The sequence below is a fragment of the Aspergillus aculeatinus genome, assembly GCF_003184765.1.
Source record: "Aspergillus aculeatinus CBS 121060 unplaced genomic scaffold BO66scaffold_33, whole genome shotgun sequence".
Taxonomy (NCBI): domain Eukaryota; kingdom Fungi; phylum Ascomycota; class Eurotiomycetes; order Eurotiales; family Aspergillaceae; genus Aspergillus; species Aspergillus aculeatinus.
Genome location: NW_020291502.1, coordinates 163,037 through 190,269, shown reverse-complemented (window position 1 = coordinate 190,269; position 27,233 = coordinate 163,037). Strand labels below are relative to the sequence as shown.

At 53.7% G+C, this 27,233-nt stretch overlaps 9 protein-coding genes across 9 annotated transcripts; 2 read left to right on the top strand and 7 right to left on the bottom strand.

Moving 5' to 3' along the window:
* Positions 1-784: 784 nt before the first annotated feature.
* On the bottom strand, positions 785-2,264 carry BO66DRAFT_326434 (aminotransferase-like domain-containing protein; the record flags this gene model as incomplete). The annotated part of the gene is made up of 3 exons (XM_025643907.1): positions 785-1,238; positions 1,307-1,692; positions 1,797-2,264. 3 exons carry the CDS (start codon positions 2,262-2,264, stop codon positions 785-787), a joined length of 1,308 nt encoding a protein of 435 aa, XP_025502469.1.
* Positions 2,265-4,739: 2,475 nt separating this feature from the next.
* Positions 4,740-5,315, top strand: BO66DRAFT_123443 (uncharacterized protein). Its single transcript, XM_025641928.1, has one exon. The coding sequence runs from the start codon at positions 4,862-4,864 to the stop codon at positions 5,213-5,215; it is 354 nt and encodes a 117-aa protein (XP_025502468.1). The 5' UTR covers positions 4,740-4,861; the 3' UTR covers positions 5,216-5,315.
* A 623-nt stretch (positions 5,316-5,938) lies between these two features.
* On the top strand, positions 5,939-9,375 carry BO66DRAFT_123428 (uncharacterized protein). Its single transcript, XM_025641927.1, has 3 exons — positions 5,939-6,100; positions 6,363-6,952; positions 7,050-9,375. The coding sequence occupies exons 2-3, from the start codon at positions 6,374-6,376 to the stop codon at positions 9,177-9,179; spliced, it is 2,709 nt and encodes a 902-aa protein (XP_025502467.1). The 5' UTR covers positions 5,939-6,100; positions 6,363-6,373; the 3' UTR covers positions 9,180-9,375.
* A 5,593-nt stretch (positions 9,376-14,968) lies between these two features.
* On the bottom strand, positions 14,969-16,648 carry BO66DRAFT_392973 (uncharacterized protein). The gene has a single exon (XM_025647648.1). The coding sequence runs from the start codon at positions 16,623-16,625 to the stop codon at positions 15,414-15,416; it is 1,212 nt and encodes a 403-aa protein (XP_025502466.1). The 5' UTR covers positions 16,626-16,648; the 3' UTR covers positions 14,969-15,413.
* Positions 16,649-17,010: 362 nt separating this feature from the next.
* BO66DRAFT_472571 (uncharacterized protein) lies at positions 17,011-18,607 on the bottom strand (the record flags this gene model as incomplete). The annotated part of the gene is made up of 2 exons (XM_025652960.1): positions 17,011-18,419; positions 18,480-18,607. The coding sequence occupies 2 exons, from the start codon at positions 18,605-18,607 to the stop codon at positions 17,276-17,278; spliced, it is 1,272 nt and encodes a 423-aa protein (XP_025502465.1). The 3' UTR covers positions 17,011-17,275.
* A 1,102-nt stretch (positions 18,608-19,709) lies between these two features.
* On the bottom strand, positions 19,710-20,618 carry BO66DRAFT_412656 (lytic polysaccharide monooxygenase; the record flags this gene model as incomplete). The annotated part of the gene is made up of 1 exon (XM_025649365.1): positions 19,710-20,618. One exon carries the CDS (start codon positions 20,616-20,618, stop codon positions 19,710-19,712), a length of 909 nt encoding a protein of 302 aa, XP_025502464.1.
* A 563-nt stretch (positions 20,619-21,181) lies between these two features.
* On the bottom strand, positions 21,182-23,254 carry BO66DRAFT_392971 (VHS and GAT domain-containing protein). Its single transcript, XM_025647647.1, has 5 exons — positions 23,160-23,254; positions 23,017-23,093; positions 22,916-22,948; positions 22,441-22,824; positions 21,182-22,378 (listed from the first exon to the last, which is right to left on the bottom strand). Exons 1-5 carry the CDS (start codon positions 23,194-23,196, stop codon positions 21,668-21,670), a joined length of 1,242 nt encoding a protein of 413 aa, XP_025502463.1. The 5' UTR covers positions 23,197-23,254; the 3' UTR covers positions 21,182-21,667.
* Positions 23,255-23,997: 743 nt separating this feature from the next.
* Positions 23,998-25,653, bottom strand: rpl17 (60S ribosomal protein uL22). The gene is made up of 4 exons (XM_025647646.1): positions 25,620-25,653; positions 25,083-25,296; positions 24,705-24,892; positions 23,998-24,637 (listed from the first exon to the last, which is right to left on the bottom strand). Exons 1-4 carry the CDS (start codon positions 25,620-25,622, stop codon positions 24,485-24,487), a joined length of 558 nt encoding a protein of 185 aa, XP_025502462.1. The 5' UTR covers positions 25,623-25,653; the 3' UTR covers positions 23,998-24,484.
* Positions 25,654-26,028: 375 nt separating this feature from the next.
* Positions 26,029-27,128, bottom strand: BO66DRAFT_123239 (SDR family NAD(P)-dependent oxidoreductase). The gene is made up of 3 exons (XM_025641926.1): positions 26,872-27,128; positions 26,384-26,808; positions 26,029-26,315 (listed from the first exon to the last, which is right to left on the bottom strand). Exons 1-3 carry the CDS (start codon positions 26,928-26,930, stop codon positions 26,044-26,046), a joined length of 756 nt encoding a protein of 251 aa, XP_025502461.1. The 5' UTR covers positions 26,931-27,128; the 3' UTR covers positions 26,029-26,043.
* Positions 27,129-27,233: the final 105 nt, after the last annotated feature.

The following is a 27,233-nucleotide window of genomic DNA, read 5'->3' as shown; positions in this document are numbered from 1 at the left end:
TCAAGCTTTTGTTTCAGATGGCACACACCCACTGGGTCGCCGATCTACCACTAGACAATAAATAGTCCCGCTAGTTGGCCTTTACCCGAGACATTCTGCTTTTCATTATACACAAGCCATTAGGCCATTAGGTAGCCAGCTCATTAATCTCATTTCTATTCTAGCTGTGCTTGGTACTATGTAATCAATTCAAGATTCAAGTTCACATCGTCAGCCATTCGATTGCCCACAAGAAAGACGACAAACAACAAACAGCCTAGGGCAAGGCACACTGCAGCAAGAATGTGGTGTCTCCGAGAGCCGGACTCTGGCCAAGTCTCCCCTCCCCTCCCCTCCACCCCCTTCGCCAGGGACTCCGAAGAAAGAGAGTTATTTGACGCGTCCTTTCATTCCTTTACACTTCGAGAGGCGCTACTCCCCTTTGTCCAAAAGTACAACCGTATCTACCGTTGTCCGTCTTCGTCACGGAACCATTTTCAGATCTCATGAGCCTGGCTGACTGATGTTCTGTCCCCGCGTTGCATTTCGGCCCGGCCACGAACTACTGTATATATGCAGCATGTCAGCTGCCCCTTCCCCGCGTCGGCTTCACGCTTAATCACCATTCAGTCCCCGTGAACGACAACCAGGCGCCATTTACTACGTTCTATGGCAACCTGATTTTGAAAGCTGACCTTGAATTCGTGTTGGTCACGCCCGCACCTGCGCGATTTAAAATGCTCGATATGGCTCAGTCCGAGAGAGTCGCCCCTCTACTTGGGCAGCTGATGCACCCAGATCGTCCTCAACGTTTCTGCAAGACCTGGCGGATGGCGCACCCGAGTCGGCGCACACCTTCTTCGAGCTGATCCTCATCCTCCCACGCAATACAGAGACGCATCCCACAGTCGAAATCGTTTTTCTCCGTCGCAGGATCGCCCTGCACGCGAAACATGTTCCCTGCCGCCACTTCGACGCCGTGCTCCCGAAGTGCGAGCGAAGCCAGCTCGGTTGCTCGAAGGGGAGTAGGCAGCTGAAGCCAGATGAAGTACCCCCCTGCGGTCCCTCTAGGAGTCGTCGGCGTGACGCCCAGAGGTACTAGGTGTTCATTGATAGCAGCCATCATTCGTTTATATCGAGCTGCATATGCTGGCTGCAGCACGTCCTTGATATGTTTTTGGAGGACCCGCGTGGGAAAAAGTTGCGCGACCATGGAGGCGGAAAACTGGGAGGGCGCTCCCCCTGATCGGCTCGATCCCCTATGGCAACCTCGATGTCAGCTTGTACGAAGCGGGCTTTGAGACTAGAACGGTCACTGGTCACCTACGTCTGCGATAAACCGTAGGCCGTTTTCTCCGTTCCCTCCGCCCATCCAGTGCGCATACCCGCTCCAATCAGCTTACTGAAACTCCCGTTACTGATTACATTACCCCACTCATCAGATGGTCCGCCATCCAAGTATCCGTCTATGTCCACAAGCCGGGGTAATTGAGCGTGTTCTGGCTGTCCCTCCTGTGCAGCTGGTTCTGCGGGCCATTGTAAAAAGTCGTAAACATCGTCGGTTATAATCAAGGCGTCGAACTCACGCGCCAGACGGACCAATCGTTCGCGGTCCGACAGCGACATAGTGAGAGTGGAGGGATTTGAGAAGGTAGGCGTGGCATAGATGACATGCTTGTAGATCTTTCTCCATGGTCGATTTGGTTTGAATTCCTTTGTTAAGTTAGAGTCAGTTAGTTTATGGTCACTACCGCCCACTCCGCGGAGCAGACGCAGACGATATTGAAAGGGCGGTGGAAAAGAAGGTTCTAGCGTACCGGTGTCAGATTCAGCTCACGGGAGGCCTTGAATTCAGCTGATATTAACTCCTCTCGCAGATAGGCCAGATCCAGACCCGCCGCATCCAGAGGCACCGCCCTCAGGCGGCCGGCGAATCCAGCATCATCAAAGATGCGACCTGCAAGGTGATATGTAGGGGCGACCACCCAGATGTTGCGTGTGTAGACCGGATCGGAAAAGACCTGAAGAATACAGGCAAGGTTCTGGCTAGCCCCGCCAGTGATACAGATGCGATCCGGTAAGATGGGACTGCGTGGCTGGTAGAACTCTGTGAGCCAGCGAGCGAGATGCTCACGCAACGGCTGAAAGCCTTCATCAGGGCCGTACTGCAAGGCTGGTTGCCAGATGCTCGGGGAGGCGAGGACCGTGGCGGAGGCCGAGGCCAAGGCGGCGGCGGGCAGCAAGGCGGGGTTGGGCCAGCCGCGAGAAAGATTGATGACAACCATGGATGTCGATGAAATGTCGTCAAAATTCGTGTTTCACAAAGGCTTAGACGTTGATACTTGCTGTAGACAGACGAAAGATGTTTGAGAGGAGGGGTCCATGGAGGGTGGTCGTCACCAGATCTGGTCCCCACCGCCCGCACTTGGCCCGATAAAGCGTGGAGGAACAATGGGCGGCCTTGTAAGCTCGTCCCATGGGACCAGTAATCCATCTTGCGTATGTCGCCATTCCTGGTGATGTTGTCATTGTTGGAGGTTGAAACTCCGCAACCCAACCACCGTCATGAAAATTCGCTGCTCATGATGATGAGAGAGTTCGAGTCAGGTTGACAGTTTGACAGGCTTGCCCCTCCTCCAGAGAGGGGTCGGGTTGCCAAGCTTACCAACCCCCTCGCCCTGGCAGTGGCAGCTCCGTTAGAGGGGCATCGGAGATGGACGGAGATGGACGGAAGGACAGACTAACTTAAGTTCAAGCCATTGCAGGGCCGATAGCGGGACGGCAAATTTGCATTGTACATACAGTACCTGAAATCCCGATGACTGCCAGACGGATCCATATGTCAGTAGCTGGATAACAGGGTAGAACAGTACACAAGATTGGAGATTGGTACTCCGTACCGACAGTACTCTGTGAATCCGTGGAGACCGACTGCCTCTCAAGCTGATTAGGTAATCCCGCGCCCGAGTCGAGATTTCTTTGCTATTAATCGCTGGTACGGAGTACGTATTGTTGCTTCGTGGTTCTTGGTGTAAGGCCCCACAGCAAGCGATCAACGCTCAAAAGACCAGCCACGCGTAGCATACTACGTACTCATGGTTTAAGTCATGTGTAGTCATATACCTTGAGGTCTCCAACTGATCATGCAATGTGCCTAGGTAACTGAGTGAATGATAGAAATCGCTCCAGCGCAAGTATGGTATAGTTGACCAAATCGGACGAAGAAGGAAGAGGACCCCTTACTAGCGCATACACACCTTCGGTACTCGGTACCGTGCCTGGTACAGTACTAACGTACGTACGTTGTCTAAGTTAGTCTCCAAGTCTAATCCATGCGTGATTCCGATCTATTCTTAGTCCGCCGCCGCCGCCAGCGGGGGGCACTGCACCTTGCCCGGTCTGCCCTGGAAAAAAACACACGCTTTAGTTTTTCGGGGTTTATGCCTATGCAGCACCCAATGGGAATGGATGGCGGACGCATTACCAGATGATCAATTTATCCATTGGCAAGGATGCCATAGTGAGCCATTAACTTACTTTGTACTCCGTACCTACGACCTCTTTGGAGCCCTTCCTCTCCTCCACCATCCGAAAAGGAAACCCCGTTCTATGGCCGGGCTCAATCAAGTCACTGGCCGGCCGGGGAAGATAGAGTTGGTCTCTCCGCTGGAATTTAGGCATGACGTGCCCACAGCAGGCGTAAATATGCAGTGCAGTCTTCCTTACGAGCTTTTATCTACATACTATGTAGTAGTTATCCTGCTACCCCCTTGTTTACCAGGTCTTGACATCCCCTTTTCACCATGGGACATGGTGGTTATTATACTCAGGGGGCAAGGAGGGGCCATATTTCGTATTGTGGTAACCTATCCAGTGCTTCAAGTATATACTAGTCAATAGAACCTCAAAAGCAAAGGCAAGGTGGCTGGTGTAACTGCGATCGGGAGGACACTGAAGGTCGTGAGTGGGGTTGAATGGTGCTGGCGCATCATTCCGAATGTCCGACATGCGATCAGGGATGGAGAGAACTTGGACATTGATTTCTCAGGGGACTGGAGATCGAGAATAATGCCTTGGAAAGATGGAAGTCATGATCGCATGGTGAGCCCAACCACCTGGCGGAGCGTTAACTTACCAGAAATTCTTCTGCCTACTGTTGTATGTACAGTACTATGTAAGTTATACGGATTAACGATCCGACTTCGCAATACGTGGAAATCTACCACCACGCCTGCCGACACAAGTGTTAGGTCTTCCGTGTAAGATATCCTTTTCTTTCTTTTTTTTCTTGTTAAATCTACTTGCACGGCCAGGGCGCTCTCCTGAGGCTCTCCTGAGGCTCCCCTGACTAGCCAAGGAGGAGTCAGCAGGAGGCCATCAGCCTCCTGAACCAGATTGACACTGCCTCATCGCAGCCCTCGCAGTCCACTTTTGCCGCAGACAGGCATGGCGCAATCAGATTCGATACAGGATGATCCATCAGGAACGACAGAAATTTCTTGGGTGCTGGTGCAAATTAGCCAACTGCACTTAGTCTGATTCCGATATCCGATGGTCCGGCCAACCGAGATCAAGTACTGTACAACAAATAGTATCCATGTTACAAGAAGTGGAAAGGAGATTAGGTAGGCAATCATGAACGGGGGGAAAGGAGAAAAGGGCAAGAGGGCAAAAGGGCAAAAGGGCAAAAGGGCAAAAGGGCAAAAGGGCAAAAGGGCAAAAGGGCAAAAGGGCAAAATGCTAAGAGAAGACTAAATGGGGAGTGTCTCCACTAAAAGGAATCCATTAGAAGTTCAAGAAGGTCAAGAAGAAGCAGGAGGTGGGAATATCCGGGGCCGAAAGGGCAATTCACAAAACATTAGTTACTCTTCGGAATTAGAAAATGAAAATTATGAGATCCTCGTCGTCAGCACCTTTTTACGAGGCATCAAGATGTAGCTGCAGGGTAAGGTTTAACAATCACTTTTTCATTCTGTTTTCTTTTTTTGTATTTTTTTTTCTTTCTTCCATTCTTTCTTTCTTACTGCGTGTCTCCAACACGAACAGGCGAACCATGATGGGATCGATGGAGGATCTTACCGCCTGGGCCAATACAGTAATAAATCTAATCAATGCAAAGTACGGAGTACGGAGCACAAGTATATCACTGTGGCTGCGGATAACTCTGAATAAGAATAGACAGACAGAAGGACAGGCAGACAGACAAACAGACAGACAAACCTCACGTCTTTCCTAATCAATATAAGACTGCATCTGTTTCTTGTTGCTTCATGATATGATTAGATCGCCTGCGACAAAAGTCTATAGAGTCTCTGACGGTGCAATCCATGGGTGCCAAAGTCTTGTTGTCAGTTTTGATGCGAATTGAATTCCTCGCCGACCGTCGGCTCCACCGGAAAGGTTAAAAATACTCCAGGACAGTGCATTATTACCTGCGTGATACCTCCACTATAAGCATCAATACGACCATCGCGCAGCTTCCCCCACTACCAAATCAGGTATTCGCAATACCGTCCTGGTTTCTGTCACTTGTCGCTCTTTGACCCTCAATTATTATTATTATTTTTTTCCCTCTCGCTCTCTCTCCATATTCTTCCACATCATCTCTTCCTCTTCTCTTTCTTCCCCCAAAGCTTACAGAAGAGGAGTGAAAGAGAGACTGTGTGTGTGTGTCCGTGAATGTGTTCGTCTATACAACATCCCCTATAATCCATCCTCATCATCTATCTCAACCCTCCGTCTCCCCGCCTCCATCCTCTCCTCCTTCTCCTTCTCATCTTCCTAATATACTCTCACTCACTGACACCTATAACCCCCTCCCTCTCTTTCTCTTTTCTTCTGTACCACGTACCAAACCTTCCTCTTGACAATCTCCGTCTCCTTCTCTCCCTCCCACTTCCTCCCCACCCCAAAAATCGAAAGCTGTATCCATTCCTCCTCTACTGGATCCCTCCTGTCGATCCATTCCTCAGGGCACGTCGAAGCAGTTCGCACGAATTGCCTGCCCTTTCTTCGACAAACCCTCTCGAATTCCTTGACTAAACTTGTCCCTGGACCGCCTGGGAGAGTTTGCGCATGGTTGGTTACATTCTTTCTTACTTCACTGATTAAACTGGTTAAGGTACGCCGGTCCCTGCCTGCCTTTCGCGAACCCGTGGTCTCCTCCGTCAGTGGAGGGGAGAAGTTTCCTGTCACCCACTTGCACCCTCTGGCTCCCCCCAAATCTTACTCTCACACTTCCTCACTCCCCTCCCTCTTCATTCTCATTGTCCATTCTCGCTATTCATGTCTTTTGCCTTCCCCACTCACCCGTTCGACCATCGCTACGCCTTTTCTCTCGTTCTCCGGGGCTGACGGTTGCTTCTCTTCTTTTTTTTACGCAGCGACTCCGAACATGCTGTCCGCTCCGGTAAAATCGGCCAAGCGCATATCGTCGCTGTTTTCCTTGGGTTCGACCAGGGATAGTTCGGCACCTTCCTCACCTGCGTCTCCGAGTATCCCGAAAGCGTCCCCCGACCAGTTACCGCAGGATGCACGTCCTCGCAGCGCCTCCCGATCAGCTCGTGTAGCCTCTAATCCTCAAAGCGACTACGGCGAGACCCGCCCGCCTCTCCCCCCCGGTCCCCACGATGGTTTTGATTTGGACGAACCCTTGCCGCCGCCTCCATCCCTACTGTCCGTCAACCAGGATCTGGCCACCAGCACCCCCGGCTCCTCCGACAGACCCCAGAGTAGCGGTCGCGGGCGTAGTGGGAGTCGACCGTCCAGCTCTGCGGGATTGTTTGTGCCAGGCGCCGGTCCGGATTCGCGCCCGAGCACCCCATCTTCTAAACGGCGTAGCTGGATGCCCGGGCGGGCTCGTGCAAGCTCAGCTGATCCGCGCGCCAGCGCCTCAGCCATGCCCAGTGCTTGGATTGCTGGCCTAGAGCAGAAGATCTTGTATGATTTGGAACCTCTGTCTCGAGGAGAACAGGTATGTGTGTACCGATGGGCCCAGGACGCGGGACTCGCTCGTGCATGGCTAGCCCGCTCGTTAGCGTTTACTAAAACCAACGTTGGAAACACGCTAGATCCCCGAGCTGTGGAACGAAAATGGCGACACCTACGTATATCTGTTCCCCCAGAACGCCGGCCGACAGGCCTCCTTTAAGGTCCATTCGACGGTCTTTGCGGAATCTCCCTCCCTCCATTTCCTTGCTCGCGGAAACGAGCTTCGCAGTCCCACATCCCTTGAGCAACAAACAGGCAATCTGTCTTTGAATAGCCCCGTGGCCGGCCCCGCGTCACCGCCTTTGACACCTCAAGATCGCTTGGCCGACAACGACAATGATAGCTCTGGTAGCCAACGGCTGGCCTACATGGATGATGAGAGTCCCGAAGAGTTCCAGGAGCTTCATCTCTACCTCCCCATTCCCCTGAACAGCGACGTTTCCAACCCCAATACTCGACTCACCGGGGAGGACTTAGAAAATCTTCTTTTGTTCCGTAACCTTTTTGCTTTCCTGCTGGGACAGTCCTTGATTGCAACGCCTCGATCTCCATCCCTCTTTTCCATCTTTATGGACGTTGCAACGCTACTTTCTCGATTTGAATTCACCAACTTCGATGGCTCCAATTTTGGCGAGACTGCGACGACCAGCTTCGGCAACTACTGTGAGGAACTGCGACTGGCAGATGTGCGCAAGAGCCGCGAGAAAACCATTGAAGCCATCGTTCTGGGTGAACGGTTGCGTTTTTACCCTCTCTACCTCGAGGGGTTCGTGCACGGGGTTGGCAAGCTGGACGAACTGAAGCAACTGAGAAGTCCCAAGTACGGACTTATCAATCCCGTCACCCAGAAACGCTTAGAGCGAGGTTTCATCGATCTAGACACCCGTCTCCGGGTATTGTACAGTAAGCTGGACGATTTCGACTTCCCTTCCGTCTTCTCTGGTATTGCCAATTCGGCTACGTCGGTCGAGAGTAAGGTGGTGCGGTTCAAGAACTGGAAAATGGCGTTCATGGATTTTCGACGCTTCACGATGCAGTACTATCGCCAGAAGTACGGATCCTGGCCTCCCAAAGCTCGCTCGAAGAAGAATCAGTTCGAGGAGAGTGGGCTCAATCGTCAGGTTGTTAAGGATCTCTACAATGATTTCGCCAACCTTTACGATATGATGGTCGACCGGGCCGCCCTCACCACCCGCACGGTGGACATGGCAGCGGAAACATCAGAGACCTCCGACCCTGATGAATTAATGGTACGGGCTCTCCGACAGGTTCTGAGCGAGTATGATCGAAGCACTCCTCCAGTCCAGCCTCCTATTCCGTTCGATATTCCACAGTTCCCCTCGCTGCAGACGCTCGAGCGGAAACCAATGGACGCAAAGAAGGAAGCCAAGAAGCGAGCGAAGAAATTGAAGGATGCTGACATCAATGCCGTTCTGATGGGCTCATACACCCGCGAGAGTCTGCGGCCCACTCCTTTCATCGAATCGTTCATGCAATTTGAGCGCCGCTCGGCGCATGGCAAGAACATTAATGACATGATTGACATGCGTTGCGGTCAGTGGATTTTCTTGTACTGTGTCATTCAATCCCTGCCTTTGGTGGTGGTCGATGTGCAAGATGTCCGATACACGGATGCTGTCGAGTACTTCCTTTGCATTGCGCCCCGCGGTGGTGCACCCTGGATACAGAACGACGGTAAGACTGCACGCAGTTGGTTTGGCGTGGCCAATGGCGCTGGTGTGGTTAGCCTGCCCTCCGATGTGGTTATCAACGGTGTGGAAGGCATTTACCGCCGCAGTCACTGCTGGCAGGTGGCGGAGCAATGGGCGGAGAAGGATGCTATTCTAGCGCCTCCGACGATCGAGGACCCATACGACAACGAGTCCTCGTTGTCTTCACCGTACCAAGCCCAGCAATCATCGGCAGGCTCATCGTCTGAGCAACAACAGCTCTCGGGCGGGCAGCCAACTCCCCTCATGACCCCCGGCAGTCTTGGTCCTCCTCCACCTGCAATCCCTCGGCTCAACTCCCCAGTCTTGAACCGGAGAGCAGAGCACCGCACTTCAATTTATCCGGGTCTAGAGGCATTGCCACTCCCTGCGGGTGTAGCCCCGCTGGATCCCCCGGCTCGACCCGTCAGTCGATTCAACCCCAACATGAGCTTCGACGACATTCTGAAGCAGGTCCCGAATCAGCAGAAGAAGAAATAAGCCTTGGGCAAAAGAACGCGATAGAAGAATTCAAGGTTCTCTTTTTAGATGTGTATAATGTTGGAGAGAAGACTGCAGCTTGAAAAGGTCCCTTTAGGGACATTCTCCCCCCCTCGGTGTTCCAACCATTTCCCTTCAACTCCTTGCATTACTAACCCTGGTCGCTTCAGCTCTCTTGTATCCGGTCATATTCAGTTCCCTTTCCTATTGTCATTCTGTCCATTTTCTTTTACCTCTCATACTGGGCGTGATACATTATCTTGAACCAAAAGGCTGGAACGGCGTAAACGAGCATCTATCTGAAGTTTTTTCGGGTCGGGTAGCGACAGTCAAGAACCAGAAGATTGTTTTAACATTTCCTTTATCTCTTTCTGTGTGGATTGGAGCACAGCATGCGGTTGGTCAATGGCATTGGAATCATGAATCTTGCCTCTTGGAATCTCGTCCTCCTTGTCTTCCTCTCTTCTTTTACTGTGTCCAATCCGACTTTCCCTGAGCATTTCCACTTGTCTCTTCTACTCACCTTCCACTCTCTACTATACTTCTTTTGTCGGTTCTCCTTGGAGGGGGGTTGGACTCCTGCGAATGTCGTTGCTCCGTGACTGGCCGTGTCAGACAGCCTGATTTGATGTGATTTACACTTTTCCGACGCATCATTGATAGAGATAATAGGTCCTTGAAAACAGGACTAGTCTTAATGTAATGCACCCTTCTATGGGGTAAAAGATGATCAGATCATGGGTAATCTGTTGTGTTTGTGTGCAGAGCTAGCTAGCCTTTTGACGGCAATCCTGGTAATACGGATTCACCGGCCCTAACCTTTACTGTCAATAACTGCACTATTAGCATGGAGAATCAATTAGTATAGTAGTTTATCTATCATTGTCTTTCACTGAAGCTTTGCTATCAGGTTGAGGTGGCGGTTGAGGATTTCGAGGACACTGGCGCCGGGAAGGGGGAGATTTCCGTAAAGAATATATTTCTCATAATCCGATTATCCTACCACATATCACGCAGAACAACTTGGTCAACCTTCAACCTACTGTTAGCATCGGTCATCTCGACAGCGTGTGCTACATTCATCGTCATCAACTACCCACGCCTAAGCATCACCCTGCCAAACCCTTATAATTGTTCCCATGAAAGAACTACCGCCGCATGGACAAGTCAAGTTGGTCCACAATGGCCAGCAACGTGACATTGTCTAGACCGGGTGATGCACAACCCTCCACCAAATTTGCCTGCCTAGCAGTCTAGCTCTGCGGTACCGCTGCAAGAGTCGCAAGCTTGAATCGTGAGAGACTTACAAATATTCGGGCCTTTGTAGGAGAGCTGCATTGACATGGCATGGTTGTACTCGCTTATTCAGCAGACAGTGCGCACTAGTTAACGTTAGCTGGTCGGAGTCCTGTCCCGCTAAATAACCTTCAGGTACCCGATTCATACTTCATTCATTCAACGTACCCACGACTAACTTAGCTTATATGATGTTCTACTCAGTATGTCGGTCGGCTTTGATTGAATTTGAACTTGAACTTGAACTTCAGGATTTCAATTGAGCTTTCCAGTCCTACCGATAGCTGCCCGCGTCGATGAATAACGCCATGTCAATCAAGACGATACTCACACGCTGGATGCTCAAAGAACAGTGCCTGCGACCCGGAAGGAAATATCATAGCCTTGGACTCAGTCCTCCTTAAACCTCTGGTCATCCTGTCTCGAACTCACTATCATTTGCTCGAACGACTATTCGCCGACCGAGAGATTTCGCAGTGACTAACTTAGTCTACATGCACTAGCCGGGGGGGCTGGACGTGAGCCCTGAATTCTGCTCAGTAGTAGACCAATCCCCAGCCGCAGTGGAGAATACTGCGAGCAGACTCCCGACATGCAGCTAATTTCGTATTGCTTATGCTTTTAGCCAGTGACCGTTTGGCGTGGCGCACCCATCATTCGACACTATTTCGCCCCGGCTGACTGGCGCGGCTCTGCCCTTCAGCTCTTATTTTTCTTGACGGCCCCAAGTTTTCCTTGAAACCTAAAATCCCCAGGAATATGTGGTGGTCCACCGTCAAGCCTTGGGACCGAAGTCTCCGTTCCTGAATCAGCGTTCAGCACAGACAAAAACCATGTCTAGGTCACGATCGAGTATTGCAAGTGACAGCCATGACCGTTTGGAGCCCCGCTTGCTGAGAGCGGTCGAGAGCGACCAGTTTGCCACCCTGCAGGCCATCGTTGAATTGGCTCGCGACAATGGACAACTCAACGATACCTTTCTGCGCATCGGGCTCATGCGCAGCTGCGAGCGCGGGTCCATCGCTGCGACCGAATACCTCCTTCAGATCGGTGCAAAGACGGACGTTGCCAGTAATCGGCCCTCACCGCTATTGCGCGCCGTGGAGCGGAATCACGTTCGCATCGTGCAGCTCCTCCTCGACCATGGCGCATCGACGGAAACCCCAGACAAAAAGGGCCGGACCGTACTGATGACGGCCGCCTGGAAGAACCATTGGCATGTTCTGCAGCTGTTAATTGCCCGCGGCGCTGATGTCAATGCTCGGGATCATAAGAAAAGGAACGTTCTGCATAATCTGGCGGCGGACAAGCAGTGCGACTGGGGAGAGGATGTCATTGAGCTCCTCCTCAGCACAACCTGTACACTCGACGGCCTGGCTGGCCAGGATGAACTCGGCCGCACGCCTCTGCATTGGGCGTGCGCCACGGGGAAACTACGCTTCGCGCAGCTGCTTCTGACCCGACCGCATGGGCCGGTCGCAGACGTAAATGCTGTCGAGTGTCGGAACAAGACCGCGCTCCATATTGCGGTCGCTCATGGTCGTGATGACATTGTCCAGCTCTTGCTGGCATACGACGCGGACGTGAACGCGCGAAGTGACGGTGGCTGGACCCCGCTGCATAATGCCTGCGACAGAGGCTCTGAGCTGATTGTGCGTATCCTTCTACGCGCTGGAGCCAACATCAATAGCCAACTGCTCAACGGGGTGACGCCTTTGCACCTGGCTGCACAAGCTGGTCACCGCGAGGTAGTAGAGTGCCTGCTGGAGCAGAAGGGGTTAAAACAGAGAATCCGGGACAACTTTGGCAGCACACCATTCCTGCGGGCAGCCCAATTCAAGCGGAGAGACATAGTATCTCTCCTTGCCCCGTTCAACACCGTCGAGGCTCTGTCTGCGGAGGCGAAAGGCGCGTGTGAAGCATTTGAGGCTACCGTGGTCGATTTCGGTAACTTCCACAACGAAAATCGGGTCAAGAAGACGTCGGTCTTCAATCTTCTCTACGGTCGCGATCCCGAGAACCCACGCAAACAGGCATTTAGCACCCTGCCGGCGGATAGTCGGGCGACTGACTTTCGTTGGATTCATCTTCCGGCGAATAATTTGACATGGGTTGAGGCTCTTCTTACCAAGTCATTCATTGAAGAAGGGGCGCACGATGTGGAGAGCTTCAAGGGGCTGGAGAAATCCTTCCGCTACCAACATCGAGGACAACGGACGCACTCGCACTTTATGCGTCCTCTGTGCCAGAGCACTCCTCGTGCGCCACGGTTTCAGGAGGACGACAGTTCCGAGGAGAAGACGGTTGAACTGCCCCCTCAAATTCTCATCAACGGACAGACTCATGAGGCCCCGAGCACTCCGAAAGAAGGTAACATGCCTAGAGGCCGTAAATTGAGAGAGCACGGAAGCAAGACTGAACCTACCGACTCAATTTCTGACAACCCGGCGAAGAAGGGGAAGGGTGCGACCAAGCGTGGCAAGGCCGGGGGAGCACAGTATAAGCATGAGTCTAAACACAACCACGGTACCGATCGGAACGATAAGAATCGGCCTGTTCTTTCTCTGTGCAAAGACTCAGCACGCTCCAACGCGTGCAATGTGTGCATGTTCATGCCGTATCTCCATTTCGAAACGACCGAGAGACGTCAGAAGATGCAAGATGCCATCCAGCGAGCTGAGACGCGGTGTCTCGCGCGGCCCAGCCTCACTCGGACACCTACGCGGGATGAGCTCTTGATCAGCGCGCATTTAGCATCGTCGACCACGTCGCTTCACATCCGACGCACGCTGGATCAGTTCTTCTACCCCAACATCGACACGCTGACACGAGACCAAGACCAGGTCGTCTACCGGTACCAGACCAAAGGCCAGGGCCGGGAGCGGTTCCTGTCGGAACCCAAGATCTTCATGGTCGATCAACTTTGGATGTGGATCCTTGGAACCGGGTTGATCGTGACCAGCTTCCCCGAGCGGTGGGAGCAGCCCAAGAACGACCCGCTCAACGTCCTCGACGGGATCATCGAAGACATCAACTCCAAGACCAGGGAGCCCGTCAAGTCCGTCTACGATCTGGCCATCATCATCACCACCCGCTGCTCGGGGGTGTTTGACCGGCATCGCATGGGCGACGAAGAGTACCAGTTTTTGGACATGTTCGAGGCGTCAATCGGTGTTGCCACAGACCGCGAGACGGTCCTCTTCAACCAGTTCAACCGGGACTCCGCACAGGCGTCCGACTGGCTCAAGAACCACCGCAAGCTCAGCCGGTTTGCTCGGCCGCCGCCGCCGCCCAGCAAGGATCGTGACGCGGCTACCGCTGGAGAGCGCCGCGGTAACAACCCCACCGATGCCGCACGCGATGAGTACTGCGAAGCCGAGACGGAGGACGAGCACGAAGAAGACGAACAGCCCCTGTTCGTGGACAACCTCCTAGACATCGGCCAGGAGACGGATCTCCTCTCCGAGGCCAAGGACATCCGCGACGAGCTCAACATGATCCGCACGGTGCTGCAGCACCAGCAGCACGTGCTGCTGGACTTCCAGGAGGCGATCTGCGAGATCTACACGGGCCAGCACCGGTCGCAGTCCGAGATCAAGAAGCGGTTCAAGGAGCAGCAGCGCACGATCGACATGCACCTGAAGGACATCGACCGCATGGACAAACAGGCCGAGCGCATCTACTCCTCCATCACGGACCTGCTCGACCTCAAGCAGAAACACGCCAACGCCTTCGAGGCCCGCTTCGCCCGCGACCAGGCCGCCGGCACCACCCGCCAGGGCAAGATCATGATGGTCTTCACCATCGTCACCATCGTCTTCCTGCCCTTGTCCTTCATCACCTCCATCTTCACCATCAACCTGGCCGAATTCGGCGGAGCGTCCAGCACTGGCGGCGGCGGCAGCGACAGCACCGGCCAGCTGCATCTCTCCTACGTGGCCAAGTATACCTTCGGGATTGGCTTCGCCATCTCCATCCCGCTGATCATCCTGGCGCTCCTGCTGGATGATATCGGCGACGCGTGTCAGGAGGGGATCCGGCGGTCGCGGCGGTGGATGGCGCTGCAACGCGGGAGGAAGAGGGGTCGTTTGCGCGGTGGCGGGGGTGCTGCTGTTGCAGTACCAGGAAAGCCCATGAGAGACGAACAAGATGGCATCCGCCCGACGGGGTACGAGCTCGAGAAGATCCTGAGTGGGAACCGGTCGATACGGAAGAGTCTCGATACGGACTTCGCGGGGAGTCTGTTGCCCATCTCCACGCGGGGCACCGCACGGAGGAGCTGATCTCGTGGATTGGCTTGGCTTGGCTTTTATGACAATGATGATGATGAGACATGATCATGAACGACAATTGTGTATAATGGGAGTTTTCTGGGTTGTGCCTTACTCAAAAGTGGCTTTCATTTTTGGGAATTTGTGTTAGAGTGTTTTTGGCGATTATTTGTCCTGGGCTATAGATGATGCTCCTTGCTGAATGAATAAGTTGAGTTTGGATTGTGGTCAAATTCTATATTAAGCTATTTTTATGAGGAAGATGTAATAGGCACCACATATACAGTATACCACCAGCGATGCCTGGTGTAGCATCGTACCAATCCACCGATCCCCCTACCCTATCAATGAGACGTGCTTCGTCAAAGGTGTTTATTCAGATCCGATCACCGCTGTAACGGTACCAAGCCTAAAGCTCCTTCTTCAAGAAATGCTCCGGCTTGTGCGTGGTCTCGTAGTCCACGTGGACGTAGGCGCGCTCCACGTCCGGCAGGGACTCGAGTTTGGTCTGCAGCTCCTCCGCGACGTCGTGGGTGGCGCGCAGGGAGTCGTCGGGGTCCATGACGATGTCGACCTCGACGACCAAGCGGGGGCCGGAGGTGTAGGCGCGGACGGTGTCGATGGCGGTGATGAGGGGGGAGTGGGTCATTGCTTTGGCGGGGATTGGTTAGAACCGACACCAGAGAGAGATACTGACTACTGGGACGCAGTTCCCGATCCAACAAGACAGGGGAAGACAGAGAAACTCACAGATATAAGTGATCAGCTGCTGCATCTTGGTATCAGCCGTGACGCCGATCAAGAGCTGGAACTCATGGTAGGCGGTATGCAGCCACAGCGCGGCCACGAGCACGGACAGCAGGATCGCGCCGGCGGGATCGATCCACCAGCGCAGCTTACTGCCGCCGACGGAAGTCAGGATCCCGAAGCCGTTGATGAACAGGTCGTTGCGGTGGTCCTCCCACAGGATGCGGACCTGCGAGTACTGGTCCTTGAGGGCGAAGCAGTACAGGAAGAGGGCGAACTTGGTGCAGAAGGCGACGATGACGGCGACGACGGACGGCAGGTGGAAGGAGCCGGTCTCGCTCTCGGAGCCCTCGGCGAGCTCGCGCACGGAGAAGGCGATGAGGATGAAGGAGACGGCCGACATGAGGAAGCAGAAGCAGATGTTGCCGGCGGTCTCGATGCGGGCCTTGCCGGCGGGGAACTTGCGGGCGTCGACGCGGTTGACGGCCTTGTTCGACAGCAGCAGGGTCAGGTTGGACATCGGGTCGAAGATCGCGTCCGCCATCGTCGTGAACAGCGAGAGCGACGCCGACGAGATCGCCCCGTACAGCTGCAGCACGCACAGGATCACGTTCGCCGCGAAGCTGCCGTACACCGCGATCTTGTATTTCAGCTGGTTGCTGCTGTTCGTCTCGCGCGCGTCCCGCACGTGCTCCTCCACCGGCTTGAGCATGCGCTCGATGTTCTCGTTCTGCGTCTGGTAGAACCCCTGCAGTTGGCGGGAGGCCAGCGCGCGCTGGACGCCGCCGCCGCCGCCGCCGCCGCCGCCAAGGCTGGCCGAGGGGAGGCAGGAGGTCCGCTGCTGGACGGAATCGCGCTTGCGGGCCATGTTGGCTTGCGGTTGGATCTGATCGATCTCCTCCGGGGTTTTCAGTTTGGAGGCCAGTTGGAACGGGTCGTTCTCCAGCGTGTAGCGCGGGGGCGGCTGGCTTTCCTCGTCGCTGCCGATACTGATGCGGCGGTGCGGCGCGGATGGCTCCAGGGCGGTGGTCGTGGCGGCATTGTAGGCGATTGAGGTATCGTGAGAGATGTGGGAGTGAGGAGGGAGATGCGTGAGGGGCACCGAGGCGCCGTGTCGATGCGTTTCCTCCATTTTCTTCGGTGGTTGTGGTTGGGGTCAAGGGGGTTGCAGGAGAGGAGGAGGAGGAGGAGGAGGAGGAGGAGGAGGAGGAGAAAGTTATCAATCGGCTTGATCTTCTTATCAGACATGGGCACTTGGCCTATTCGGGCTAGTGGATACAGACCCTGAGTCAGCTGTCAGGGGCAGTGCATCTTCCCCTTTGGGAAGTGTAGGTGAATTAGTACTAGGTAGTTAGTACCTAGTAGGTATCCATGATCCATCTTCCTGACCACTTGACTCCATGACATGTATCTGCTCTACAATTAACTAGGCATGCAGTACTAAGGCCGGTATCAGTTCAACTTAGATTCATAATATCACAAGCTGAGTACAGAAAAGTCAATCTCCCGAGTCAACACAAATTTTAAGATTTTTGGAGAGGCATTCCAGTTTTCATCCATATCCCGAATAACAAGGCAATTTCACGAAATCACACAACAGCGGTGTAGAAAACAATCTGAGGGATTGAGGTTCAACGCAACGCAAAAGCTTTCCACTCAAGCTTACCGCCGCGAAGAGTTCCATCTCGAAGCAAGCAAACCGAACCCACCACCAGCCTCATCAGCAACAGCAACAACAACAACGACGGCAGAGGAACCCAGCGGACTCGTAACTTGAACACCCTACTCCAAATCCGAATCCGGCACTTTCTCCTCCTCCATCGGCATGTAGCGCGCAACGAAGTCCCCGGGCAGTCCAGTGAGCGGATCAGTTCTGCGGACGGCCAAGAGCGCCTCGGCCAGATCCTCGATGTACTCGCGTGGGACGTCGGCCTTGGTGCTCTGGAAGTCCGCCAGTCCCGAGCGCCACGCATTGACCTCGACCACCATCTTGCGCATGTGCGAATCCCGGTCAAACATGGTGTAGACGAGCCTGATGACGGCGACCCCGAAGAGGCCGCGGTGGCTCCCCAGCCAGCGCTGCAAGTACGCCAACAGGTCAGACTGCAGCAGGAAGCACTGGAACCTCTCTGAGAAGCGCCAGATGCTGAAGAAGGGCGTGAGATTGGGCAGGGAGTGACCGCCGAAAGGATCGCCGTTGCCCATCCATTTGAGGAAGGCAGTGAAGGTGGTGGGGCAGAGGTCGGGGAAGCGGATAATGGGGGGCTTGTGCTGCTCGCCGCGCTCGGCGCACTCGACCATGCAGAATCTATGGAAGTTGGGACTGCGGACGAGGAGGGTGTCGACGTCCACGTGGAAGATTAAAGGGGGCGAGCCAACGTGGAAGATCGCGATGTTGCAACGGTTGTATTGCTCGGCCCAAGACGGGAACAAATGGTAGAAACTTTGGGGAAGAGGATGCCCTTGGTTGGCTCCAAATCCACCGGCCTGGTTGATACCTGGCTGGGTGGCACCCGCTGGGTTGCCATTCGCCTGGTGGGCATTCGTGTGGCTAGCATTCGCGTGGTTGCCATTCGCGTGGTTAGCATTCGCCTGGTTGACATTCGCCTGGTTAGCATTCGCCTGGGCGGCACTCGCTGGGTTGACAGTCGCCCGGCTGGCATTCGCATGATTGCCATTCGCCTGGTTGGTACGGGCCTGGTTGGCACTCGCCTGGTTAACACCGGCCGGATTAACACCAGCTTGACTAACACCAGCCGGACTAACCCGGGCCTGATTAACACCAGCCTGCTGTCTACCGCCGCCCGCCTGGCTAGTAGCACCAGCCCCAGTATCAGCAACACGCTGACCGCTCATGTTCGCGCGGCCGCTGGACGCTGCACCGCTCGCGTTGGCCGGAGTGTTGGGACGGGCTCTCTTCGGGGCACTGGAACGCGTCACGTATCAGAGAGAGTGCAGTTACCAAAGAATTCAATGGCTCACTTACGGTGTATGGTCAGGGCTGGTCTGCTGGCTCGCATCGCGCCGAGAAGCAAGAGGTCGGGGACGGAGTGAAGAGTGTCGGGGGGGTGGATTGCCCTGAGGGAGCTGGGCTGGCTGCTGGGGTGTAGTCATCCTGCTTGGTGGGTTTAGTTATGGTGTTGAACTGTTGAACTGAGAAGATCAAGCCAGTGAGGGGTGTCGGCTTACTTGTTTTCCTGAGATGTGATTTCTTTTTCGACAAAGTAATTGAGGTCTTGGTTGTGTGTTTTGGGTTCTTGTAATACGTCTTGAGAGACAGATTGAGGTCTTGTCTGTAAGCTTGGAAGATTGACCAAAATGTCAAGATGTCAACTCAACGAACGAATCAAGATTGTGAGTGTAAAGCCTTCAAAGACACGAAGTATCTGTACCAGAGTACCAACACAAGATCCCTCAACGAACAGCCGTAGCCAACGAGCTGAAGAACGGGGAGAAAGAGGGAGGATGAACGAGAGGAAGAAGGGGAGGAAAGATAAACAAGAGAGAGACAGAGAGAGAGAGAGAGATGAAATAAGTATCCAAGCAAGGAACAGAATGAGTCAGTATTTCAGATCATTCACACTTCAGAGGTCTACATTCACACGAGCTCACACAGATCCACATAGAATGTAAGTATGTCGAAGCTCGCAAGTGAATGTCTGCGGCGGGGAGAGGTGGGGGAGGCGGGGGGAAGGTATTGATATTCACCTGGCACGTACACGCAGACTCATTCACAGAGCACCCCTGGGCGTACGGACAGCCAGGACCTGGGTCTCCATACTGTACATCTCTCTATACTCATGGTAGGACAGTATGTCTTTTTCAGAACCATTTGCAGTGGCCAGAGAGAATTGTCCAATCTAAGAAAGAGGCTTCAAGCGACTCCCGACTTGCTTGCTTGCAAGACCAGTGAGATGGGCTTGGGTCAAAGGCTCAAGAGGCCTGGGCACACAACCTGGAATCCGACTTGATGACCGCTAGGCTAGTCCTATAACACTAAGTCATCAAAATCAATCGGTACTTGCAGTGGATGAAAGCTATATGCTACTTATCAGAGCTACTTCAAGACTGTCTTGAGAAGATGAATAGAATTTTGAAGTGACTAATCTTAACAAAGAAGATCTAATAAAAGGCAGGCAATCTAGTTGCGATCTACCTCTATCCTAACACATGCCTGTACAGTGCAACGTACGTCCACCTCATCTTCGGCCCCAATTTAGTTGGCGTAGTTGAGAAGGGCCTTGAAGACGCTGGCAACCCAGGTGAGCTGCTCCTCGGCGGTACCGTCGGTGGGCAGGGAGACGCTGGTGGCGGTGGAGCTGGAGACAGCAGCGGCAGTAGCAGTCTGCTTCACGCTGGTGGCCAGGGTGGTGGGGCCGGAGGAGGAAACGGGAGCAATGTTGTTGGCAGCCGCGGGGGAGGTGACGGCGGCGCTGGCAGCAGTGGTGGTCTCAGCAGCGCTGGAAGTAGAGCTGGAAGCAGCGCTGGTGGCGACAGCCGCAGCAGCGGAGGAAGAGGAAGAAGAAGAAGAAGAAGAGGAAGAAGAACCGCTCAGGGTGAAATCAACGCAGGACTCGTAGGTCTGGTCAATGGAGCGGGCATCCCACCACCACTGAAGAACACAAGCACCGGCCTCGTTACACTTGTCACCGAGGTCAGTGGGCATAGTGACGCTGAAGCTGGTCTCGTTGGCGGTCACACCGGTAGCGGTGGAGGCGTACACGCTCCAGTAGATCAGGGGCTGGCTGAGCATGGTGTTGGTGGCAGTGTCGACAACGGAGACGTTGGCAGTACCAGTGTGAGGAGCGCGGATGTCGACCTTGAAGTCGATGACCTCACCGGGCTTGTAGGACTGGACGTTGGCCGTGTTGTCGGCGTACTTGTAACCCTTGCAGAGCCAGATATCGCAAGCCTCGGCGTCGTAGTCGCTCTGGCCGTTGGTGATCTGCAATTCACCCTGGATGTTGCCGTAGTTGTCGGCCTCCTGGTTGTTGTACACCTGCTGACCGCAAGCCTTCTCCATGGCAGATCCGGGCATACGGGGCTGGGGGCTGGTCACGAAACCGTGGGCGTTGGCCATGGACACAAGTCCAGCGAGGGCGAGGATAGAGCCGGTTTGCTTCATTTTGATGGAAGTTGATTTGGTAGATAGAAAGAATGTAGTGAAGGATTCGGGTATACCAGTATACCTGTTGTTTCAAAGAGTGGAAGGTTTAAAGAATGAGATGGTCACAGACCGGAAGGAGAAAAAAGAATGTCGAAGAGAAGGACGAAATGAACAGACAAGCCTGCGTGTAGAGAGAAAGATGAAAAGCTCCCGAGCAGAAACAGCGAATTTCGCCATCCTATATACCAAGAAAACGGTGCCTGGACCAACTGGAGCAGCTTCATTCGGAGGTCGGCCGTGAAACGGTTCTTGCGTCTAGACAGAACCATCTAAACCCTTGAAGAAATAATGACAGGGTGCCTCTCCACCGGGACATGGCACGATAGATTGACAGGTCACTGATCGAGGCACATCAGTGGCCATAGAGACATAGAGCGAAGGGCCTGCAGCGGTCGCACGTACCAGATCGGTATGGTCCCAAGCGCCGAGTGGTTTCACGTAGATGGGCGTGAAACAGCGGTGGAGCTGCGTCTTATTAGCAGTGAACTCGGGATGCTTGGCACAGTTAGGGTTTCACCTACATTAATTCCGCGCCTTGCCCAGCCAGACATCGATTCTCATGCTACACGCTTTTCTCTCTAGCGGACACTCCTAAATCTCCTGGCCTTGCTTTGCCTCTGCCTTCCCCCTCCCCGTTATCTAGACAGGTATTGTTTTTCTTTCAGCCCGATGACGGCGGATGGCGCTTCCGGTTCGAGCTAAGACCGCCGTTAGCCAGGAAAAGTCCATCAAGCATTTCCACCCCTGCCCAGACCGAGGTTTGGGATGCAGCTGGTTCATCTATTCGGGACGAGCATTGCAATATCCGAGCCAGATTCCAATCCATGGCGGCTGCTCCAGTCAGGTTCAGGGCCAGCGTAATACGACCCACCACACACCAATAGTAGAATAATAGGAAAGACGATAAGAATAGTAGGCTCAATCTAACACTGTTCTGCAGAGAGGTATCATGTCGAGGTATCGCTACATCATAAAAAACATACAAGGAATGAAAGGAAAGGGGGGCGTTAAGAATGCTGGCCTGGCTGTTGTGCTTCCTTCCACCAGTCGCTGCTCGGCCCGTCCAACCTCGGCTCACCATACGTTGAAGGGCCGGCGGTGGTAGTGGTGTGGCGATCTGCGAACGGGTCTTGGTCCTCGCTACCTCCCGACCGTTGGTCGTTCCAACCGCCGTTGTTGCTAGACGACCCCGAAGGGCCCGGCATCACTGGTTCCGAGGCAGAAGATGGCAAGAAGGTACGTTGCGGCTCTCTGGGTGGCACTGGAGGTGCTGCGTGTGGTTGCACAGCACCAGACGCTGCAGTCTCGTTGTTGGATGATGTTGCCGGAGACTGACTACCGCTTGGGCCCTGCGATCTACGCGCCCGAAGCAGGGCATGCTGATGATTTGACAGAGCCACAGTGAGTTCGTCGTTGGTTTGAATCAGCGTCAACAACGTATCCTCATCGGGCGCTGGGTTCGTCGCATGGATATAGTTTTGAATCACGCGAGACGCCGTGCGACACCGGTCGGAGAATTCAGTGATGAGATCATTCTCGAGCAACTCTGTGAGAGGGGTGGATTGGACAAACTGCGTGAGCAATTTCGCCGAAGTCTTTGCTTCGGAAATGCGCTCAGCAAGCTCCTCAGGCTGTGGGAGCGTGTTCTGTTGTCTTGGAGGAGCAAAGTGATTCTGACTCAGTAGAGGCGCCCGCACTTGCGATGAACTCCGGCTAGCCTATCGCCGTTCCTTCCGTCAGCATTGCCAAAGCCACAAAACGCGATGGCACATATACTTACACGCAACCCGTTAGGCCGGCTGTTGCTTTTAGCCTTCTCGGCGCTCCACATCTGCAAAAGAAGCTTGAGATCATCATCCCACGATCGCTGCAACTCCAAAGCATCCAGGGTCTCTCTCAGAAAGCCGTGAACGCGGTGATCCCTGCCCTGTTTATAGAGGTCCTTGATCGTAGCAACGAACTTGGCGTCGATGTTGCGCGAGAATGTATGGCCCGGATTATCGGCGAGGATGCGAATCAGCATGATGGCATTGTACTGCACATGAGTGGGTTGCTTCGAAGGTTCCGACAGGATCTTGCGGATCAGCAATCCGGCTTCGCGAGCTGCGTTGGGGCTCGACTCGGCGTTTTCGACGATGCCCGGCAGATGGACGTACTCATTTCCCTGGACACACGGTATGAGTGCTTCAGTCGCAGGTGGGGAACGCGGGCTTTACGATGTCGCGATCGAGAGACGCAGGAAAAGAAAGACGTACAACACTGTTCGCACCTTCTTCGCAAAATGCGGTCTGAAAACCAAGCAAGACATTCTATTAGCTTACTGCGCTTTTGAAGGAGAGCCAAGGATTGAACCAACCACTTCTCGTAGAATGATCCCCTCAGGCGAGTCATCTGGATAAGCTGTAGTTGTTGCAAGACTGGGGCGCGTCGGACCTGTCAGACGGCATCGCATTAGTGACCGAGTTGGCATGGTCGCGCGCCTGGGGAACAAGTACTCACTAGTCCGCTTGCTGATAGAGTTAAAGATGCGCTTCATGATCACCGTACAAGCTCAAAGGAAGCGGATATGTATGGTCAAGATAAGAAGAAGAGGATAATGGGCAAGAACAATTAAAAGAAGCGAACAAAGAAAAAAAAGGGGGGGGGGGGGGGACAAAAAAATAGTCGACTTGTAGTTTAGGTAGTAGCTTCGTAGCTTAGTAGTTGACTAGTAAGCGCCGCAGTAACCGAGTTGGAAAAAGAAAGCAAAGCAAGCAAAGCAAGCAAATCAAGCGGACCGGAACGGCGGCGGGCGGCAGTTTGTATTACTTTGTCCTTTTCCACCAATTCTCCGCCAAAACCTTTCCCCGCTTGAGGAGGTGTGATGATGATCCGATCAAAACTGCCAAATCTGCTGCAATGTCAAGGACGCTTTGTCGGCGACACGCAAGCAGGGTCTTGCGCGGATTAACCAAGACCTGGGGACGCGATAGAACTATCCCTTTGGAAACCCATCAGCAAATAGTGGTGCCTGCTTGCAACCACAGACGGCATTGCGCATGTGCTTCACCGGCGCAACCAACCGGGCTCGACTACGTATGCAAGCCTAGGTATTGTTCTATTGCTCTGCTTCCTGTCGTCATGGGGTATGCGAGGTCCGGCTGTCGGGTGATCGCATTGGGCTGAGAAAGACGACAATCACTGGTCGGGAAGCACAGCCACTCTTGGCCTGTCAAGCAGGCATCAAAACGGTCTCCGGCTGTGCGCGAGGGCCTGGGGTTCAAGAATGATGGATCTAGGCATCGCCTGTAGATCAGAGGGTGCGGTGGCGCAGTTGGAGTCTTTTTCAACGTCTTTGGTCGATCTGAACATCGTGATAATAACAATCTACATTACAACTACATGAAAAAGTCAATCTAGGCACATCCGACTTTTACTTCATGAAACAATAAATTCCGTATCCCATTCATGAAAAGCAGCGCTCAAAGTGTTCTGAATTGTGAGAATGTCCGAACTAGCCGTGTCGACCCAGGCCACCCACCCAGGCCTGTGGTACCAGAGAATCTGCGACTTCTGTTTTACCTTTACCTGCCACGGAAAGGCTGTCGAAACAAAAATTCCTAGGGAAGGAACCGCTGGGGGGTAGGTAGAGATCAACTGTCTCAGATATGACACGGATAGATGGTCTCGCCCGTTGGTTTCGAATTTTTTCCATTTGTCAAAAAAAGTAATAATTTCTTTTGTATTCCTTCCGTGACCAGGTATAGGTTTCCGTACAACAGCGAAACTCCGGCATTCCCATTCAGATTCTGACCACTTCACTTCCCCCGACACCCATGAACCGCTTATGCCTCGATGAGAGCACGGCGGATCTGAGCGCCACGCTGGCGAGAGCTGAGGCGGACCTCACGCTCGGCAACGGGACCCTTCTGAACGACCTCCTCACCCTCAGTAAGGATAAGCTCGATGTGACAGGGGTTGGTCATGTAAGGGTTGATCTAATCGAGAAATAGTCAGTCGCGGGTGACTGTGGGAAGAGAGAACGAATCCGAGGGTTCAACATACACGACCGTGAGCACGGTAGGTGCGTCTGCGGCCCTTGGGAGCCTGGTTGACCTGGATGTGCTTGACAACGAGGTTGCCGGTGTCGAGACCCTTGGTATCGGCGTTGGCCTCAGCGTTCTTCAGGAGGTCGATGAGGAACTCGGCGGACTTGACGGGCCAGCGAGCCTTGCTGACACCCCACTGCTTGCCTGTGGAATGAAGCCGTTAGTTATCTCCATTTCCAATATCCTGGCGAACCCCAATATTCTCGATAGCCATCCACGGTGTACACAATTATCCTTCTCGTCCACGGCCTAGCCCTCGATTCGCCTTCCACCTCTTTCATTGTGTCCGCTTCCAGAATTCGTCGCATGTAGGAAAGATGAATTTGGCACTCACCCTGAGCGCAGCGGCCGGTGCTGCCAGCGTACCGGCGCATAGGGACGGCCTCAGCCTTCTCGGTAACGTTGGTGAGGAAGGTAAGGGCACGCTGCAGCTTCATGCCGTTGATGGCCTGAGCGGTCTCACGGGTGTTCTTGAAGCTGACACGGAGGTAAGAGCCGCGAGCGCGGGCGCTCTTAGCGGCCGGGATATCCTGAGCAGCGTAACGGACCTGATGGCGACGGAAAAAAAAACCCAACATCAGCATGAGCCCTCAACATATCAAAATCCTTCAATTCAACACGCCAATCATTTGCCTCCGGAGCAGGATTCGTAGCGAACGGTGTAGGTAGTTCCTTTGACGGGTGGTGATAGGAAGGGTCGTGAAAATTCGATATACGGTCGGCCTTCATTCGGGGGCCATAGGCACACAGGATCGAAGATTTCCGGTACAACGGGGGTTGAACATCATAGAGACCGTAATTCTCGAATTCGCGTGATAAAACCCTCTGCTCCGATTCCAACAACGACAATAAACTCGAATATAGCACTCACCATCTTGATGTGGTTGCCGAGCGGGTGGTCCTTCGATGTCGGGTGAGAAGTTTTGTCGCTTTTCTGTCGTCGGCCGCTCAAACTTGAGATCGCGAGGCTCGCTCGTTGTGGTGCGCTTTTTCGCGCTTGGCACCCGCCTAGGGTATGTTAGCCCTAGCACTAGTGTGGTTCTGGTAGGTCACCCGCTCACCGCCCGGCAGTAAGCCGCCGCCTTGGGTCGGATGTCTGGGTCGGGCCCGCGAGCGGACAACCATCAACTATCAAGTTACACATGTAGATCCAGAACGATGAAGACATTCTAACAAGCAATGTAGAGATCCTGGTCTCAACCTTGTTTATTCAGGTTGCTATCTATTTCAACTATTCTTGGTCCCCCTCCCATGTCCAAGTCTAAACGCTGGACCCACTAAGGCCTCAACAGCCTCTATTTCAAACCGCCTCCGATCAGCAAGCTTTGGCCCGTCATGTAACCTGTCGTCACAAGCATAGTCACCACATTCGCAACCTCCCCTGGAGTTCCAACCCGCCCGAGGGGAATACTTGCAGCGATCTCCGGAACCGAGTCAGCGTTAGGAATCATCCCCGTGTCGCCGATGATTGCAGGTGCGACGTCATTCACGCTAATATTGTACTCCGCCAGTCGAGTGGAGAGATTCTTCATCATACCGGTCATGCCAGCCTTCGAGGCGGCATAATCTGTAGAACAAGATCACAATTAGCAAGTGCGTGAGGCTTGTCGTACTCGGATAGCTAGTATAACATACGGCAACCATTGATACCTCCTCCGTAGCCAGCAATCGAGGACATGAACACGATTCGTCCCCATCGCTGATTCTTCATGTGCTCAACCACTCCCTTTGACAAGATGAATGAGGCCCGAAGGTTGACATTCAACGTATAGTCGAAGTCCTCGAGTGAAATATCCCAGATCTGGCGGATTCGCTTGCCGTGGCCGGCGTTGGAGACAAGGATGTCAGGTCGTTGTCCATGCTGCTCGTCAATCTCCACGAACATGGCCTCAATTTGTTCAGCAGATGCCACATCGACCTGGTGGATTGTAATACGGAGTGTGGGGTATTTTGATGACAGCTCATCCTTGAGAGATGTGATTGAAGCCGAGTTTGATGAGTACGTCAAAGCCAAATGGACCTCGCGCTCAGCCAGCTGTCGTGCGCAGGCTGCACCAATTCTGTATCACAATATCACGGTCAGCACGCAAGCTGGAACTTTTGGCTGACTCTGCAAAGCCTACCCTCCAGAGGCGCCGGTAATCAGTGCCAGTCGGCCGCGGATCTCGTTCAGCTGAGACATGGTTCTAGCAGATAGTAGTAGCCCGGGTCATTCGATGTTGATCGGAGCAATCGTGACCAAGATTGCAGAGTAAGGAGTCGGAACCACAAGGTGGGTAATTACGTGAAGGGAGGCAGACGAGTTATGGAGGAAACAACAGCACCGAGCGCAGTCTTCTGAATACGTAGTACGTAGCCATGTGCTCTTCAGGTCGGCGTGAATTCCGACTAAACACTTTCCCCTCCCCTCCCCCACGACCCCGCACTAAACAGTGGGGGTGAAGGAAACGGACGGGCGCGCGGCGGCGGCGGTGGTTACGCCTGC